Source organism: Phalaenopsis equestris, unplaced genomic scaffold, assembly GCF_001263595.1.
Source record: "Phalaenopsis equestris unplaced genomic scaffold, ASM126359v1 Scaffold234361, whole genome shotgun sequence".
NCBI classification, from domain to species: Eukaryota; Viridiplantae; Streptophyta; class Magnoliopsida; order Asparagales; family Orchidaceae; genus Phalaenopsis; species Phalaenopsis equestris.
Genome location: NW_018252279.1, coordinates 14,466 through 35,543, shown reverse-complemented (window position 1 = coordinate 35,543; position 21,078 = coordinate 14,466). Strand labels below are relative to the sequence as shown.

Here is a 21,078-nt window from a genome sequence, read left to right as displayed (position 1 = left end):
ATAAGAATAAGCTTAGGATTGTTTCTAAGTTTTTTAATTTAAAATGATTTAAGTAAAAAAAAATTTGTTAGGCTTCTACTCACTTTGTATTTCTTTTTACTTTTTCTTTTTTCTTTTTCTCTCTCTTTTTTTCAAGATCATTTTCAATCCTTTTCTTTCTTTTTTTTGTGTGAGGATTATTATATCTGGATAGCCATTAATAGTTTTGAACTTCACTATCCTCTTTCTGATGTTCAAAACTCAAAACTTTCCCTCACTTTTTAAAAAAAGTAATTATTAATTTGAAAAAGATTTTAATAAAGGCTCAATTCTCATAAAGTATAAATCTAAGAATCTTAACTTTTCAAATATTCAACTCCTTTCTACCATAAATAGCATAATCATTTTTCTAATGCTTACTACAAAATATCTTAACTCTAGAACAGTTTCATCACATAGGATCCCAACTAAGTATTTTCTAAAATTCCTTAAATTAAAGTTATAGTAACCTAAAGATAACACTACATACCACAATTCATTTTAAAAGTGATATCAAATTAAATATAGGCTACAGAGGACAAAAAAAGTTTAACTTTGAAATTTATTTTCCTCCCTCCCCCTAAACTTAAATTTTTAAATATTTTTATAATCAATTCTATAAAATGTTGCAGAGAGAAAAAGAAAAAGCTGAATCTACCAGGTATTACAACATTCCTATTAAATTCATATACATGCATAATCAGGAGAGAATGATTGTAGAAGAAAGTAAATATAGCCTAAAACATGCTTGCAAAATTATTAAATTAAAAGGAAGTATACTATTTTTGAAATTTAATTTTCTTTCTTCCCCCAAACTTGATTTTTAATATGTATAGTATTCAGTACAGAAAAAATAAGGAAGAAGAAAAATCACAATCCAAAAGTACAATATACTGCGGGTGTCTATTAAAACATTTACAAATATACTTAGGACAAAACAATGTGCAATAGACAGTAAATCTAAACTAATTAGCCATAATGAAATTGACTAGATAAAAGTCTAACTGGCATAACAGGCATTAGCATAGAAATATATTTGTAAGTATTCCATAAGTCTTCTATTTTGTTGTAACACAAACACAAACATACTTGATAAATGAGGTCAATTCATCCTTTAACTCATCACATCTCACTACCTTATTTTCAATTTCTAACGAAATCGCTACACTTAAATATTAAGTGCCTTCCATGAATTTTACAGGGTTATCCTCATGGACAAGATAATCATGACATAAATTCACAACTTCAATTTAAAATACGCCCCCTATTTTCCCAGCATAAATTTTCTCTTGCTTCTTCATTTTTATCCCAGCTTGCTCAAATTTGAATTCTTGTTCATTTCTCTGCGCCATTTTGAGTGTGAGGGTGACCCAACCCATAATTACGTAGTAATTTAGTTCAGAAATATGGTTGAAAGCTTAACCTAATTTATATTTAGCAACTAGGGTGTAAAATTAAATATTATATTAAGTTAATTAAATGGTTTACACACAAGTGGTACTACGCAAGTACACATATCATTTCAAGTCATATAGGGCTCTAATGGAGTCCTAAGTATCAATTCCATAGGGGTAAAACTCTTATAGAATGACATAGAACGACTTTAGTAAAATCTTCTTTAAATTGTAGTTAAATTATAAAGGGAGTGATAAAAAAGTTTTTGTATATTACTTAATCCTATAGAATTAAAAGGAATGCTAAGTATGCTAAGAAAATGTAGAATGTAAATGCAAGACTAAAGGCTAAAATGTAAAGTTACCACTAAACAATTCTAAATTAACAATGTGTAGAAGAGGTCAAATTTGTATAAAACATTCTTCCCTTGCAATGAGTTTATAATCATTGTAGGAATAAAATAATTTTAAATATAATTAATATATTATGTCAAATAGGAGCATACATATTCTTTACCCTCTCTCGAGTGCATAAAGAACCTTGGCTAATCCAGAGTTGAGTCCCTAAACCCGTGTTTAGGCTGGAATCTCCCTTCCTCACGTGAAGGCTAACAACCCTAGTTTCCAAACAATTGAGACAAATTGAGGATTTTAGTCTATCAATCTAAAATGTCTAATTATACGCCCATCAAAACTTATTTTCCCATTTATTTGCACCTAATCCCATGGTCTATATTCATTCTGTGAAACTAAATATGATTCTTACCATATCGAGGAAATCATAGCCCATTTCAGATCAATACGTGATTCTTACCATATCGAGGAAATCATAGCCCATTTCGGATCAATACGTTTCTACTAAACTTTATTCCTACACATAATTATTCCTCATTGCAGGAGAAAGATAAAGGAAACTACTCGGACCTCATGAGTAAGAAGCAACAACACATGAATTTATAGATAAATTTAAGTTTACATAGAAAAACTAAGTAAAATAAACAAAATGCACAACTTATCTTTAACTCCTTCCCAAGTAATCTTTCAAGTTTCTTTGAATCACTCACTCTCCTTACAATTCCACTCCAATCTCACTTAGAACTGCAGTGAAGAAGATATCTCTCACTTCTCCTCTTCTCCTCCAAATCTAAGCAATCCTCCAAGACTTTCTTCTCTCTAAGGAGACTCCTATTCTCTCTAAAATAACTCCCTTTCTCTCTAAAAGAACCCCCCTTTGAATCTTCACAAGTCTATTTAAATTGAGCTCTCAAAAATCCCAAGAGTTTCTTCAAGCATCTCTTCAAAATTCGTCCACTCTCATTAAATCTTATAGATAACTGCCTCTAGAGCTTAGGCGTCAAGCTCTCTATTTTCTGGCACCTAGGTGCCAAATCAACATTGGTCTCTTTACTTCTTTTGACTCCAACTTGCATTTTTTTTGTTTCATTTTCTCCATTTAATGTACCTACAAACAAAAAAATCAAAAATATCTTTCATTAAAGCACAATATCATTAAAAATAGACATTAATTGTGTAGATAAAAGTAACATATTTTAAGCATGTCAGAGGGTTTAGACAGTTATGTTGGTTTTATTGATTACTTTGATCAACACCAATACGTGCGGTGTGCTTTTCCAGCACACCAAATCTATTGAGGGTCCATTTGTTGACCTCATATTTTATGATGTCTAGTTTCTCATCTTTAGAAATCTAGGATCTAGCCTTAGGGTTTTCTTGTTAACTATCCTAGAATACTAGTGATGGATCCCTCTCACATAGAAATTATAAACACTTCTTTGCACTTCTGGTGAAGTCTCACATGGTAGTCCTATGCCCTTATTTCTCACTAAAGATGGTTCAGACCAACATGTAGGGGATTAAGGATGAGTTACAATAGGATTAGGAAGACCTTAGAGCAACCTTGGGTGACTTGGTCTTGGTCACACACACACATAGGCTCATCACAACCTCACACACTTCAAAACCCTAAAATCACACTGCGCTTAACCTACCTCCTTATCTCTCCTTATCTCTTTTGGAATCTCATGTGGGTGGTCCCAAGCCCTTAGCCTTTGGCTAGGAGGCCAACACCAACATGTGGAGAATCCAAAATGAGCTCTCCCATGGTTTCTATAGCCTTAGGAGAAGGGGGGTGTGGGGGAGTATGTAATTCCATGGTTTACATGGCCACCGTGCCCAACTAATTTCAACTCCGCCAAAACACCCGACCTAGACCTTCTACCCCTGATTTCCCAAAATTTAATAAAATGCCCCTAATACCCTAAAAATCCCAAAATTGCTCAGACTCCCATTTCTTCACCAAAAATCACATTGAACCACTTCAAATTACCTCAATTGTCCAAATACCCCCAAAATCCTTAAAATTACCAAAATATCCCTACACCACCCAAAATTACCAAAATACCCCCTAATGTCCAAAAACTTCCCAAACCCTTCACTCCAAACATCCCCAAAACAAATGCTAACCACCCAATGTCTCCAATTACACCCAAATCCATCAAAATTGGCCAAAATTCCCAAATTACCCCTAAATTCCCAAAGTCTGCAATTTACCCCCAATCTCCACCAAAGTCATTTCAAATTCACCAAATTTTAAATCCCAATTAAATGTCATCATGTTCAAGCCCAATGTGAACCTAATTCAAACCCAATTTAATCTAATTTCAAACCCAAATTCCAAGCCCAAATCAACTACCCCAAAATTGACCCCGATTCCAAATTCCATCAAGTTGAGCCATGTAATCACTCTAATTCCACAAAATTTGTTTTCCAAATTTATCATGACATTTTTTAGGCCAATTTGAACCCTCAATTGGTCTAAGTCCAAGCCGAAAACAAGACCAAATCCAAATCCAAGCTTAAACCTCATTTTTTACCCTAAATCCCAAATCCACCTGAAATCCATCAAATTAATCCAAGCCTAAATCACCAGAGCCATGTTTAAAACCTTGAGATGCTAACCACATCACTAGGTCAGCCCTCTGTTGAGCCATGGACCAAGGGTCCCCCAAATCATGGAAACTCCTCCACTAAAATTTATCAATGTCAATTTTATTTTAGAAACAAAATATTATTCCTGGTTGACCAGTATCGTTTTGATTAAAAAGAAGAATTGATAAATTCATGCGTGTATTGACTTTTAAGATCTAAAATATACATGTGTGAAAGATAAATTCCCTCTGCCTATACTAGATTTAAAGATTGACATTGCTTCTTTGCACGTGATTTTCTCATTTATGAATGAATCTTTAGGCTATAATCAAATCAAGATGGCTTCTAAAGATGAAAAACATATTGCATTCGGAACCATAATTGGAGTAGGCTGCTACAAAGTTTTGTTTTTCAGCTTAAAGGATGTTGGTGTTACCTATCAACGAGCCATGATCTAGATTTTTGACATACTCATCCACATACAAGTTGAATACTACATTGACAACCTGATGGTTAAGAGAAAAGAAATAGAAGACCATTTATTTGACATGAGAATTATTTTAAAATGTCTTTGTCTATACAACCTTAAGATGAATCCATTAAAATGCTCTTTTGGTGTAACTTTTGTACTAAGCTTGGTATGATTTGTACAATTTTGCTATATAATATAGGTGAAATATTTGTCAATTTTTCTCACTAACAACATTTTAAAGTACTCCTAGTAAGCCTAAATTTTCTCAATTTTGCAGCAGTTTAAACCACTATTAAAAAGGCAATTCAGCAATGATTTTTAAATCATTAAAATTTGTTATGCCTAATACAACTAATTTTGATAGTGTTGTTTTGCATATAAATGTATTCTTAAATAAAATAAAAAAACAAATAGCCAAAACATAAATGGTTAAAAATTAAATATATTCATAGAAGTCATAACTAATTCTAAGAAAAAATAGAAAACAATTCTTACAAACAAATAATTCATTATTTTACTTATAAAATATATGACATAATCTGTAACACATACAACTTAACGAATTCATATTCATTTTAATGAGAAATACCATCAAAACGTCCTACTACAAAAATTTTCAAAAAAAAAAGAATAAACTGACAATTTCTGAGTGTCAAGTCCATTCATTAATTTTTCTCATAAGAAAATACTAAATGAAAATAAATGCAAGTATTTATTAAAAAAAATACAGTTTGAGGTCAACACGTTTCACTCACCCTGGAAAATGAGCGTCAAGCCAGGTGGGGCTTTATCTGTCAAAGTTCCCTAGTCCAAGGATCCAACGTGATAATCCCGTCAAGAAAAATTCTCAACTCCATACGTTCCTAACCTCACGCTCCCATCAATAACAACTTATATATAAGAGATCGATGGATCGCTTAATCCATTCAAAAAACAGTCCCCTTCTCTCTTCCATCTAATCTAATCTGCAATTGATGGCGAATCAGGAATGCTTGCGCGGCTTCGTGGACTTCCTGCCTTCGATGGCGGAGAGGCTGGGCACCAGCGGGCTGTTGGAGGAGTTGTATAGGGGGTTTTATCACCTGGTGGATCCTCAGAGGGGGATGATTACGCTGGAAAGCTTGATGCAGAATGCTCGGAAATTGGGCATTGGTGAGTTGGGAGAGGAACAGGCGGTGGGGATGCTCAGAATGGGGGATTTGAATGGAGATGGGGCGTTGGATCACAACGAGTTTTGCATGCTCATGCTTCGGCTCAACTCCGAGACCATCTAAGCGATGTAATTCGTTGTTGTGATTTAATCAATGCATTTGTACTCTCTCTCTCTCTCTCTCTCTCTCTCTCTCTCTCTCTCTCTAAAAATGTATATTATTAATTTCGAATTCTAATATTGATTTTTATTTCAAAACAGCTAGAGATTTGAGCTACAAATTTTTTCATTTAATTTTGAGATGATTTGAGATATATATTTTCAGCTAGTTTAATTAGAGTAAGACAAATTAGTGTGGTTCAATAAGATAAAATCAGGGTCACTAATAATGTATTAATAAGAGCATGTACAAATGGTGGTTAAAATTAAACAATTGGAAGCATAATTAAAAATTTATGAAGGATTGGTAGTAAAAATGGCTGTCTCAATAATAATGATTGTGCGTGCTTTTTCCATAAAAATGTACAAGGAAACCAAAAGCTCCACTTGCTATCATTGCCATCACTAGATGCCAACCATTAACCGAATCTATCACAGTTATCGCCATTGCTAGACAATGACAGTTGACTAACAATACTATTCCACCAACACTTATTCTTTTGTTATCATTGCTAAACACATTTGCCATCAACTAACATCGACTCCTCACAATATAAGTCATTTAATAACATTTAACATATAATGTCCATAATTTTAGTTATTTAACTACAGTCCCGTAATAAGATTTATCAAGTTGACCATCCAATATTGATCACTCCTAAAAATTCCACGTGGTTCTTCATCCAAGGTTTATAGAAGACTAATGTAAACTTTTGTAGCCACTGATAACTAGCTCCAATCCTCTTATTTCTCAACATTCAAATTTATGAAAAGATTGTAAGACGGTTTCATTTGCTAATTTATTGAATCAAATGTGCATTGCCTCTCAATGCACAATCAAATATAGTGCTTTATTATTGGGTTAATCATCTTAGCATAAATATGTTACTTATTAGCAAGAGCCTAGATGGACGTTCATGACATATCTAGTCATTTAGACATATATGGAATTAAGTTTAAGATTTTGGCAAAAGATAAGAAAAATAAGAAAAACAATCATATAAAGGTCCCTCATTTGCATATTAGAAATATGAATATTGTTTGATTTCAAATCATGCTGACCTTATTATTAGAGGTTGGAATGGACCTACTATTGAACTTAATAGGTTTGATTCAAGTCTAAAGGACCTTTGCTTAACACCATGTTACCCATAAAAAGCATTAAGCCCATTGCTTAACATCTTATAAATATTAGTGGCATTAAATATCATTAATAATTCATTTTATTCCTTTAAGCTATTCTAGTTTTCTTGGGTAATTAAGGATATTAACTAAATTGATTGAGAGCTAGTGTTATAAAAAAACTAAGTTTGTTCAACACCCTAATAATGTAATAAAACTGACTTAAGTGATTAAATGTTAAAAATATAAATCAATTTTTTCTTTTAAGCTATGTGCACTTAGTATAATTAGTTTGAAAAAAATAAAAGACATTATCACATCTCAGGAGTATGTTATACGTTATAACCATCGTAGAATAGTATGAGTAAAGTGAGCCAGCACGATTGTTGATTGTATAACGTGAAACCATCAACATATAAACAAAACCAAATAATATGAGATGCAATTGTAAATTCAGAATTATTATTGTCAAAGCACTTTAATGCTGCTCCAACTTTTGGACGAATCAAAAAAAAATTTCTTGTAAAACTTTTCAGTGTCATACAATATGTTGAGCTATATACATAAAATTTTTAGTCATTTAAGTGGTGGAATAAGTAGAAATAAAAGAGACATTTGTATATAACATCCTTTTTTTTAATAATATTTTTACTATGGTTTGAACTTTAAAGTGCCAGAAAATCTACATTCAATCTCTATTTCATCATTCTTGCAAAATAACTTGCAATCATTGAACAATAATCTTTCTTTTGTTAGGTCAAACCTAACTTTGACACTAATTTTTTTTATTATATACAAGTCCTTTGTTGTAATTTAAAATTTTCTCCTTTAATAATACTACATTCTAATTGAAGCATTCTTAGTGAATCTTGTAGTAAATTTTGATGCTTAACCTTCTAATAGTTATAAATAAGTTTAAATGGCTAGCATGACATTCAATAGTTCATAGAACCTGAGCTATGTAATTGATAGCTCATCCTCTTCTAGTGATTCAACAAACTAAACTCTTATTGCTTCAAATACAGTTTTTTTTTCAAATTTACTAGAATTATACTCATTTTTTAGAAGAAATGCTCATTAAACAATTGTCTGAGAATCGATATGTGGTTCATACTCATCAAGTGAAATCTAGAACTAATTATTGGTTAAACCCTCTATATATGATATAAATCCAATCTAAATTTATTTGTTGGTATATATATTTGGTTCTTGTGTTTCACATATGGACATTTAACTTATGCTCTTAAAGATAAGTAAGAATTGTGATGTTTTTTATATGAAATACTCAACACCATTGAAACGCTTATATGTTAATCTTTTTCTTCTCGAATGTGATCTATTGTACATTCAAGATGTTGCATTATGAATATCTAATTTATTGACCAATATATTCGAGTATAAAATTATGAAAAATAAAGGTTTTAGCTAATCTGAAGAAGCTTGATGGTAAAAATACATGATGATAAACAATTCATTTAATATTTATGCAATTACTACACTGTACGTCGATAACTGATATAAAGTGATGAATTAACAATTTCTTATGCATTCCCCATTGCCTAATTAAACAACTCATGACGTGCAAATTCATTATAGGAATGATCGTACTATTCTATATGATTCATCACGAGACATCTTAAATGCCAATGGGTAGAGTTAATATCTAGAAATTGTTTGATCATCATTTCAAAATTGTGTCTTAAGAAATGGGTTATTGACTATATGCATCTTCCTAGTGAACACAGAATCTATCTAACCATACTTAATATTGAATATTGTATCGATCAAAGTTACGTGAGATGAACTATATTAGTACTTGGTTAAATTATGCCTAACGCATATATACCACAAAATTCTTATATATTTTCATATTTAACATAACAACACACTATCTTCTATGTTCACATTTAAATTAAAATTTGAAGGTGCATTTATGTATACAACTCTCAATTCTTATGTATTTACATTTCTAATTCCTACACCTTGCATTTTACATTTATAATATCCAAATATTTCGTCTCATAAAAAATAAGATTAATTTAATTTTTAAAATGTGAAATACATCTTTTCAAGGATAGGTAAGGTAGCATTTATGTAAAAATTGAAGCTTGTGTTGGATATGTGTGTTTCGGTTCTTTTTTTATGTAACTCGGACTAGGGAGCCTGTCTAATCATAATTTTGAGATTCCCTTTTTAAAGAAACCTATTACTTGAACTATCATAATTATTCTGAGAAGTGGAGGGATCAGAAAAGAGAACAATTAGACGGAGACTAGGCAGACAAATTGAAGAAAGAACATGGAGAGCTTACGTGAGGTAAACCTCGTGCAATAGGTCAAGAGTGTATGTCTAAAAAATGATCGGAACGAGGCATCTTAAACTTTATATCCATAAAAGAATACATACATAAGCTACCCAAGTAATTGGAGAATGAAATTTGTGTGTTTGGTCTGGGTTCAAGAGCATTTTCAAAGAAACATATACTATTTGTTAAGTTACATCTTGGGGGATGCCCAAGAACATGCTCGATTAAAAAATCATGCTTACATTTAAGTGATGACTAGAGTGAGAGGGTGTCACATGGTTATCTCATAGGAGCATCCCGATGCCTTCAAACCTCTCGCTAAGCCACATGACAGAGAGTGAGTCTCTAACGATCCTCAATGGGTAATGACTCATCGTAGAATGGGGCCTATGAATTAATGAAGTCGTTCCATAGGATTCTCACTATGCTTTCAAGCCTAATCGGAATATAAGGATAGAGGGTTAATCAACACATCCCAAACGGGCGGCCTATCCGCAATTAGGGTCTATGAGATGACTTTGAGGAAGCTTCAAAAGGTGCGATATAGCTCAATCTAGGTATAACAAAGGAATGGTTGGGTAATTCTAAGCGGGCAAGATAGTCAGGTTAGGATATTATGGATCTGTCATCCCAAGTTATTGGGATCCTAAACTTACCTGGTCATGTAGGTAGTCATCCCAACCCAACCAGTGGTTCTTTGTCAACAATCCATGAATTGCGTAGTCTAAAGGAACTTCAGTAGCCTTAAGGTCAGGAAAAAGAAACTCTACATCATATGAGCCTATGTAGCTAGAAAATTGTGGTGGGACCTATACCTTCCAAATTGGTGAGGAAGTCACTGGAGTGGAAAGAGAAGAGAGGTATGACCACGATGCTGAGACACTCACGAAGAACTTATTCTTCGTCTAGGTCGGAGAAGCCTCTAACACCCTAAACCTAACTAGAAATCTTATGCTTGGTCAGGTGGGTTGAAGAAGTGCGGGGACTTCTCTTTGGGACATGCAAATATGATGCAGTGAGACAATATGTCCTAATATGGTGGCCATATTAGTAGGACTTGCGTGATAGTCATGTAACCTAAAACCTTTTTAAATCCATCCCAGAGGCAATGTAGAAAAGTAAAAATAGGTTTTAGAAAGTTGTGATATTTTATACATAAATTTTTAATTAATCTCAATCTCATACTAAACTTTTACGAAACAAATTATAATTTTAGGTCAGAGAGCCTAAATTGTATTTTTGCACAATTCCCAGCAATCCACAACCCAAAAAGAGAGTAGCTGACTTGCACACAGAAGGAATTTAAAGCAAGCTATATCAAGGAATAAAAAGGTCGAATGCTGTAGAATCGGCGACATATACCAAAAAAGCAAGAAGGCGGTCAGGCATCGCATACACTTTCCTGGTCCAAATGCTATAAAGCAAAGTTAAATTAAAATTAAGGTACGAAACATGAGCCTGCAACTTCTGATTTCTGTCACATGATTCCGCCCTAGTTAGGTATCTCGAAACTCATGCCTGTAGCTTATTTCTGACACAATATCGAGAATAAGGTCACTAAAAAGTATATTCAAAGTTTAAAATAAATTCGACCTGCAAAACAATTGGGATAGTACAAGTTATAGGCACGCAACAAAGCGAGCCATGTCCGATGGGAGGACTGCTAAACAAACACCTACAGAAAATGCATTAGTTCAACTTATTAATGCTCCTCCATATTAGACATGGCTTTCTACAAGAAGGCTTCCCCTAATATACTAATGTGCAAGTCTCAAACTCTAATAAAGACACAAAGAAGGAAAAAAAAGATGTCTAGATAGGGCACAAACTAGAAGAGAACAATAGCCAGCATATCAAAAAGAATGCCTAGCATCCTAGCTCTAGCCTAGCAAACCACCTAAGGTGTACTAGTCACAACATCTATGTTTGTGTGCAAGTTTAGGTAAAACATGCATGTCTTTCACGATGCATTAACTCAAATTGCTTACCGAGATGTCCTAGTGTGCACTTCTCGTTAACAGAGCTTGACCAATGACTTGTCGCTCAACTAAAAAGTATAATTTATCATTGATAAAATCAAGGAATGCACATGAAAATGCAAAGTGATTTTATGAATTGTGACCATTCTATTATGATCAAAGTAATCACCAGATGGCAGATATTCACTTAAGGTATATGGTGGCATATACTAATGGCGAATAATCCAATGGGATAGAGATGCAAATGCTCAATCACAAACTAATGCAAGACATGCTCCAAGAAAGAGAGTGTGCTCATGACAGTGTAGCGTGGTGCCACAGAAGGGTGGTGATATGGTTCGTGCACTAAATGGGTTCAGAGGCTAAGGAGCAAGACCAAGGTAAGGTGAGGATCATATACCCAAGTGGAAACACATCATACACGAGATGGGTTCAGAGGCTAGGAAGCATGACCCATACCAAGTGACACGGGGAGGGAGACAATGTGTGCTAGATATGTTCAAGGGCTATGAAGCATGACTTATGCTAGACGGCACAATGAAATTTGCAGGTAAATAATCACTATGCACTAGATGGGTTCAGAGGCTAAGGAGTGTGACCCCATACCAAGTGGCACAGTGTGTCATACCCACGACACTCAAAAGCAGCACCATAGAAAGTGAAATGATGTAACTCTTGTTAGGGAGAGTTATGCACCAGGTAGACTTGTTGGGTGAGTCATTCCCAAAGACGACACACGAGTATTCAAAGTGAGGGTGTGAAGACACAGGCACAAGTGAAAACTTCAAGCATGCTAGTCATGGAACATGCACGTTATTATGCAAGAAGACATGTAAGAGTGTTAAAACGCAAACACATATGATGTGGTGCACGAAGACATGAAGATGCCAAGAAAAAAATGCAAGAGGTATTGTGCCCGAATGAGACACAAGTAACTACTATAAGTATATAAGATCATATGCTCACAAGTGCATGACTGGGTGCCGGTGCAAATGAAAGAGTGAATGCACTAATGCAAGTAATGTGAAGCAAGACACACAATAATTTAATATTTAAATGCAATTGATCAATCAATTGATTGGGCCGGTGGTGGTGCCGATCGATCGAGTTGATGAGAACGATTGATCAATATAACCGATCCGGTGGAGACTGATCGATCGAATTGATGCAAGTGGTTGATCGATTCGATGTAGGAGACCAATCAATGAAGATGGCTAAGCGATACGATCGGGTCGATTGCAGCCGATTGATCAAGTAGACTGAAGATGGTTGATAGAGCTGGAAATATTAAGCATAAAATTAAGTTGTTTATACCAATGATAATAATCGGCGAAAATTATTTGCTGGTTTAATCATAGTTTTTTTTCTGCATTGCTGCAATTGCCGACAATTATGAAACCTCGAACGTCTGCATGGTAGGCAAAGCCAACAATAGTGGAATAAATCTCGTGTTGAGGACGAGCAAGAGGAGGATGATGAAATAAAAGAGGAATAGAAAGAGTTTGTAAGAGTGGCTGAGAGGTTCTTCTGTCGTATTAACCTTTATATTGTAATCTGAGAGTTTGCGTTGTGCTATTTGTGATTCTGTTTTAGTTTTTAATGTTATGATTGATTGCAGATGCAGAAGCTTTTGAAATAATGGAGGGAATTCTTTTTCATTTGATAAAGGTTAACTAGTGACACAAATCATCATTTAAAGTTCTTTATTGCCGGATTATATAATGTTTCTGCTTTTCAGCGGCCTTTTGTAACGTCCAATTTCGTCAATATATTCTGTAACATACCGACAAAGCATTCACCAAAATTTCAACCAAAAACATTTTCTGCACTTATTTTGGCTGCCAGAAATTGCCTCCCGACCTGAAATTTTTCTGCGGACTAAAATCCGCTGGTAAACTAATTTTTGGACGGATTTATCCCGACCTGAAATTTTTCTGCGGACTAAAATCCGCGGGTAAACTAATTTTTGGACGGATTTACAATGATTTTCAATGATTTGTCCGCCAAAAAATAAAGTTGTTTTCTTGTATTACTTGCTTATTAAATGAATAACTTTTTGATATATTATTTGCTCCATTCTTCAGATGTTGAAATTCGCGTCATAAAAAAACTTTTTTTTTCTTAAAAATTCATGGCGCAAAATTACTTTTATTTATTGGGTATGGTTTTCTGACGTGTCTACGTTTTTCTTAAAAATTCATGGCGCAAAATTACTTTTATGAAAAAATCACTTGACTAAACCACTCACCCAGAAATTATTGGGTATGATTTTTCTGACGTGTCTACGCCTAGATAACTGACGCGATGTCTGAACACAATACACATTAACATGAAATTTTTTTTTACTCCAGTGAAAATGAATTACGCTACTTCTGTTGTCCGCATAATTTTTTTTTTCTCATGAGTCAAATATTCTTCAATTTTACATTGAGCCTGTTTTGATGCTCGCACCCGTCAAACAAAAAATTATCAAAGTTTTTTGGGAATTTTTTTTATAAGAAATTGTTGCGGCTCTATTTTCATAAATAAATAACAATTTTACACTAGCCAAAAAAAAAAATAAAAGAGGAAAAATATCTTGTAAGATGAAAAAAAGCGAATTTGAGTATCCCGATCAAAAAACTTTCTTATAAAAAGTAAATTAATGAAAGTCAACACAAACATTTATTAAAAAGGGCGGCTAAAGATCATCACGTTTCACTTCCCCAACAGATAGAAGTAGAGATCCAATTTGATGGAGCTACCCGTAGCCAGTAAACTCCAAACTCGATCAATCCAACGTAAGAAACCGGGAAAGAAGACGTCAACTCGATAACACCCAGAGAGGCGTAGCCAGCCAAAGACGGAACACAAAACGCCATGCGCTTTGCTTCTACGAAAAAGTCCTTAGCCTTCTGCCCCCGCAATCCGCTGCATTGCTGTAGCCTCGCAACCAAATCCGAAGCCTTCCCACAACCAACAATAACATATATATATGGGAGATCAAACGAACGCAAATGCATTCAAAAACTGGACTTTTAATTGCGGACTTCTTAATGGCGGATCAGGAATGCATGCCCGTGTTCGTAGACTTGTTGCCTTCGATGGCCGAGCGGCTCGGCACCAATGGACTCTTGGAGGAGCTTTGTAAGGGGTTTTATCACCTGGTGGATGCCGAGCGAGGGCTGATTACGCTTGAGAGTTTGAAGCAGAACGCGAAGAAACTCGGCATTGGTGAGTTGGGAGAGGAACAGGCTGTGGGGATGCTTAGGATGGGGGATTTGAATGGAGATGGAGCACTGGATCACAGAGAGTTTTGCATGCTCATGCTTCGGCTCACCTCGGACACCATCAAGGCGAAGTAATTTGTTGTTTTATATTGCATGTAAATCTTGTTAAATCTACATTTATATTGAGAAAATGTAATTGATCAGGTAAAGATTTTAATTCTGAGATCATAGGAATTCTATTTTTAGCATTTTTATTTTGTAGCTGAGTTAATTTGATTTGAGAGAAACTAAGGGTGTCAAGAATGTAATGATGTTAGAGTCCAAATAGATAGTTTAATATAAGTAGCAAAAAACATAAGTGGAAATTTCTTGAAACCATTTAAATGAGCAAATACCTCCATATTTTGTGCGTTATAATGAACAAAAAAAAAGCTCATTGATGAGACAAATCTAAAAAGACTAAAAATACTCTATTCTTATTTCATTTGAGTCGCAGCTTCTACGACACACTCATCCTTCAGGTTACTGCCCCCATGGTATGCCCACCTTTTTAGGTCACCGTCTCCACGATACACTCATTTTTAGGCCACTACCTCAATGACACACCCACCCTTTAGGATCACTTCCACCATGTCATTCCCATCCATTGGGAAGCTTCCTATACAACACGCCTAACCTTTCAGGTCACTATCTATATGGTAAATCCCTTCTTTGGGTCGCTACCTCCACAACACGCCCACCCTTTTGGGTCACTGCCTATACATCACACCCATTCTTTGGGTTACTACGTCCATGAAACATCCACTCTTTAGGGTCACTGACTCCATGGAACACCCATTTTTCGGGCAACTACTCTCATGACACGCCCACCAATTCGGGTCACTCACTCCATAGAACACCCATTCTTCGTGTCACTGCTTCCAAAATACACATACCCTTTTAAGTCATTACCTTCATGACACACTCATTCTTCTGACTACTGCCTCCATGACACACTCACCCATTTGGGTCTCTGCCTCCATGACACATCGATTATTTGGGCTGATGCCTCCATGTCACTCCCACCTTTTTAGTCACCACTTCAATGACTTTCATTTTTTGGGTAGCTGGCTCTACGGCACACTCACTCTTTCAGGTCTCTGCCTCAATGACAAACCCAATTCCTTTAGACCACTGCTTCCATGGCACACCCACCATTCTAAGTCGCTGCCTCCACGACACACACATTCCTTTGAAGCACTGTCTCTACGACATGCCCACCCCTCCGGGCCACTGCCTCCATGACATACCCATTCTTTTGGTCCACTGCCTCCACGACACTCCAACCCTTTCAAGTCACAGCCTCCAAGGCACACTCATCCCTTCCAACTACTGCCTCCACAACACACACATTCCTTTGGGTCGCTGCCTCTACGACACACCCATTCCTTTAGGTCATTGCCCTCATGACATGTCTGCTCTTGGTTACTGCCTCCACGACACACTCCTCGCCACTTTAATCATATGAGTGTATGTAGTTGCATCTGTATGCATGCATGGTTAGCAAGCCAGGATTGATAGGTGAATGACCCCGTGTTAGTCGTAATTCCTTAAAGAGCATTGCCTTTCGAGTTAATCCTGACGAGCATTGCGAGTTCAAGCATCAATATTGACACGAGTATGATTGTGTTAAGGATCCAAGGGATTTAACTCGTGCCACCTTGCATGTTATGGGTCTGCATTTAATGAACCTTATTTTAAAAGTGAAAAAAATATATTTTACTATTTTTTATATCCGCCATATTTTTAAGATTATGCATGTAACAAACTAAGTCATATGTAAGGCCAACCCTCTTTAAAAATGCATCTCGAGTGACATCATTTAGATCCCTTGAATCTTTACGACATGTACCTGAAAACTTACCTCGAGCAATTAGATGCTAGCTAGGACACCTTTTTGTTAGATGGTGTGTAAGGCTAGGACTAGGGTGCTAGGTAGTACTTTCAATGCCTTTGACTAATATTCTCTACTGGTTTGATTATTCTGGCCAAGTATCACTTTTTTTACTTTTTGGTGTGCTTGCATGCTTGATATGCATGGTAGCATATTAGGGAGTTCTTCTGTAGGGAGTTGTGCGTCTATATATGCACACACACACAGGTGCCATTAAAGGGAGAACATGTGATAATTTCTACTAACCCTTAACGTGCAGGTGTTGTTTATCTTCCAAATAAAAGGCATAGTTCATCATTCATTGCATGTTTGCTGACTTTCCGACTAATGTTGTTTTCATGCAGTTCGAGTCTCATTTTTGTTATCTTTTCTTATGTACATTTTAGGTTCATAGCAGTATCATGTATTAGAAATAAGGTATCGGCACATTTTGCGAGATGTCAGAAGGGCGAAACCATTTGATGGGGACCGATACCTACTTGCTCGTGTCTTGAAACTTAATTTTAAATCTAATTTATGTATAGAATTAGGACCAGATGTGTACTTATATGGAGCCTAACCACCTTTTTCTTTTCTGAAATATTTTACTGACCCAGCATCATCCGCCTTTTATTATTTCAATTTTTGGCTTGTTTTCTTACTTTTCTTTCATGTTTGCATGCTTAGATTATTTTTTCTATTTCTTTTTGGTTGATCTAGGGCTATAAAAATAATAATTTAGGCTCTCTAGCACTGTCAAATTGTAAATCTTTCGACAAAAAAATCCTAATCATAAAAAATTGAGATAATAAAAATTTTAGGATTAAATTCATTATGATTTTTTAAAACTTTCTTTTACTTTCCTACATTGCCTTCGTTCCGATTTTAAAAATGGGTTCTATAACATGACCTTCACCCAAGTCAATAATAGAGCCTCCATAATATCTAAGGACCACTCCGAATAACTATTTCATTGGCATGCCCCGAGGAGAAGTCCCCATACTTTTTCAACCCAATTGACCCATCATAGATTTTTATTTAGGTAGTTGTCTAGTACGCGTAAGTTGTGAGAGGCTCATGAACTTATACGGGGTGTAAGTCCTTTATTGGGACTATTTCTAGTTTTGTAGCCAAACATCCCCTTCTCTTCCTTTCCCGCGACATCCTAGCCATTTCAGAGTGTATAAGTCCCACCTATTGGAGCTTCACTATATAGTGATAGGATAGAGTTTCATTCCTTTGAATTTAAGGCTACTTAGTTTCTTGTGAATTATGCAACTCACAGATTACTGATCGGGGATTTCTAAACTTGTTGGGTTGACTACCTTCACCACAAGGTAGACTTATGGTCCTAGTGGCTTGGGATGACGGGTCTATGGTACCCTGACCTAGCTACCCTAACTTCTATGGATTACTCCTCCCTTCATTTGACTACCCTGTTGAGTCTTGTCAATCCTTTTGCCTTCGTTGGTATCATCTCGACTGTTTGATTAGCGATGAGTTGCCACCCGTTTGAGATACAACGATTTTTCCTTTGTCTTTATGACCCAAATGTACTTTGACGTATCAGGATTTTCCATTAGGATGATTCAGATATGTTTTAGGCTCCGTATGCCGATGAATTTGTTGCCCATGTGGGACCACAAGAAACTCACTCTCCGCATCGCGACTTAGCGAGAGCTTTGAAAGCATTGGACCATTCTCATGCAAAATAACCATCTTTTGATAGCCCTGTGTTAGTTGTCACTACTAATATAAAATAAACTTCTTTGGATCAAGAGTATTCTTGAGCAACTCCTAAGAAGTAATTAACCACTCAGAAGAAGTCTCCTTGGCAGCACTCTAAATCCCAGGACAAATACACATGAATCCCTGGTTGTGGGCAATTTACGTAGGTATTTATTCGCGGATATTTGTCCAAGGCGCTTCTGCCCAATCTTTTTTGCGCGGATATACTTGACATTTCCTTGCGATGTTTATGGTCTTTGTCCAATGTCCGTGTTGTAAGGGCATTCCCATTTCCAAATAAGGCTCTCCACATTCTTTCTTATGTTTTTCGCTTTTATCGCATGTCCGTCTTTTTCGGTTCCTCTCTTCTCCTGATCATTCACATGTTCTAGAAGAGAGACTTATTTGGGAAAGGAAAGAAAATACTCCAATCCGACAGTGCTTTATGGTAAAACTAGAGAGGGATATGATGCAAGTTTATAGAAGATTTAAATTGGGTGTTTTGTTGTTTAGGTAGAAATTAAGTTGGATTTTGCTTAATTGAGTGCGGTTCTAGCTATCTTGCTTTGGGATGAACGAAATTTAAGGTTTTGTTTTTCTGTTTAGTTAGAAATTAGTTTGGATCTTTATTAATAGTGTGTGGTTTTTTCCATCTTGCTTAGTGATGAACGGAAGAAGAGGGCACAAACGGGCTTCAAGGTTATGTAAGAATTGAAGTTGTTTGCAATAGGAGAAATGAGATTTAAGATTTCCTAGGAACTAAAGTTGTCATTTACTCATTTTGGCTCTTATGCGGAGAAATCAAAATGGGAAATCTGTACTTCAATTTCTATAGGAATTAAAGTTGTCATTTTTCCTCCGTTTTGTTATATGAAAAATGGGATTTAGATTTTGTCGGATTTAACGTTGTCACATGGCTGTTTGGTAGATTTAACTTGGTCATCTATATAAAAACAGAGATTTTTTTTATTTTTTAAATGAGCGGAGACTATTATACGAGCCTCCACCGTTCTTAATGTACCTGACAATTCTAGTACTATTCTACTTAAGACTCATGTCACCAGGGGGTTCGAACCCCCGATCTGAGAGGGTCTTAGGCCAAACATGCCAATCAACATAGATATATATATATACTTATGTGACTTTGGTCATTTAAAATGTAATTAAATATAGGAACTTGCCCTTATAGGAAATTAAAAATCTAGGTAATATAAACCACATCTAATCTTCAATATTACGTAGAAGAACCTAACAATTACATAAAAAGTTCACAGACCAAACATATGTCAGAAATTATTTAGTTTATATAGTTGAGCTCACCGCCAAGCATTATGTCTATCTTCTGGGATAACACATTTTTTGTGATGTCGTGCTTGCTTACTCAAAATATTAAATATATGAGATCTATTCGTTCACATTTTTCTAAAAAAAAAATAAAATATTATTTTCAGAACCAAAATTATATATGTATATTAAATTAAATTATTTTCAAAGACAACCGACAAAATTCCCACCCGACAACTTCCAATACAATACATGAAACCCAAAAAGATAATTTCCAAAAAAAGTTGGCTGACACATCATTAACTAAATCTTTCCAAAAGGGAGGGAGCATAAAATGACAAGAGTTATTCCAAATCGAACAATAATGATCAAAACATAATTTAGATAACAGAGAATTAGAATTATAGAATTTTCAAATAATTTTAAACTTTCACATTGTATTAAATGTATCTAAAGAAGGAAGCCCAAGACCACCATAACGTTTAGGGTTATTAACTTTATCCCAAGCAATAGTATGAATTTATTTCCTATAATTATTATTATGAAAAAAATTAGAGATCATAGAAAAAAATCTTTCCTTAACCCTTTAGGCAAAATCTTTGAATGAAACAAGTAATATAAATAACTCCTGATATGCCACCAACAAATTTTCATCAGCCAGCACGAATCTCAGTGAATTTTTTTGAACAAGAGACATTCAAACTTTGATTAAGAGTCATCTGGAGCTCCGATTTTAACAAAATTATAGTCAAACTGATCGGCTCAATGAGACGGACCTAATGATATGAAAGTTAGTCAAATCCGAGTCAAATCAAGCCTAGATCAAGTTATTAAACCACTGCTAGAAAATTTCCGGAGGCATTTGAAAGGTCAAACGGATGTCAAATCTAGCGAGTTTATAGTCGAATCGAGCGTCTCAAAAAGAAGAATCCAACGAGCCCAAGATTGTCAATTCCGACATCATTAAGGCACTCAAATGTCCATCAAACGTCATCTGATCAAGGGAAGCTTCCTGAGCCGTCCGACCAAAATGGTTCACATTCCTGCATTAATTGCACTCAAAATACTATAAATAGAGCCTCACCTCTCACATGAAAGGGAGGAGGCTTAAGAAAGAACTTGAGGTTTTGAGAAGGAGCTCAAGTCCAAGATCACCCTCGTCATCGTCAATCGCCGTCGACCACCACTGACCGTCGACCACGACCGCCAACCTCTGTCGACCACCGCCGACAACCGTTGATCGCCGCCGACAACCACTGACCGTCAACCATGACCGTCGACCTCTGTCGACCACAGCCTATCACCGTTGAACGCCGCCAATTACCGCTGACATCTGTCAACTACCGCCGACCGTCATCGACTGTTGTTAGCCACCGCTAACCTCCGTCAACAACCGC

General features: G+C 35.6%; 1 protein-coding gene across 1 annotated transcript; it reads left to right on the top strand.

Annotated features, from left to right (window-relative positions):
* The first annotated feature begins 5,677 nt into the window (after window positions 1-5,677).
* Window positions 5,678-6,107, top strand: LOC110038929 (calcium-binding protein KIC-like). Its single transcript, XM_020743857.1, has one exon. It carries the CDS (start codon window positions 5,808-5,810, stop codon window positions 6,105-6,107), a length of 300 nt encoding a protein of 99 aa, XP_020599516.1. The 5' UTR covers window positions 5,678-5,807.
* Window positions 6,108-21,078: the final 14,971 nt, after the last annotated feature.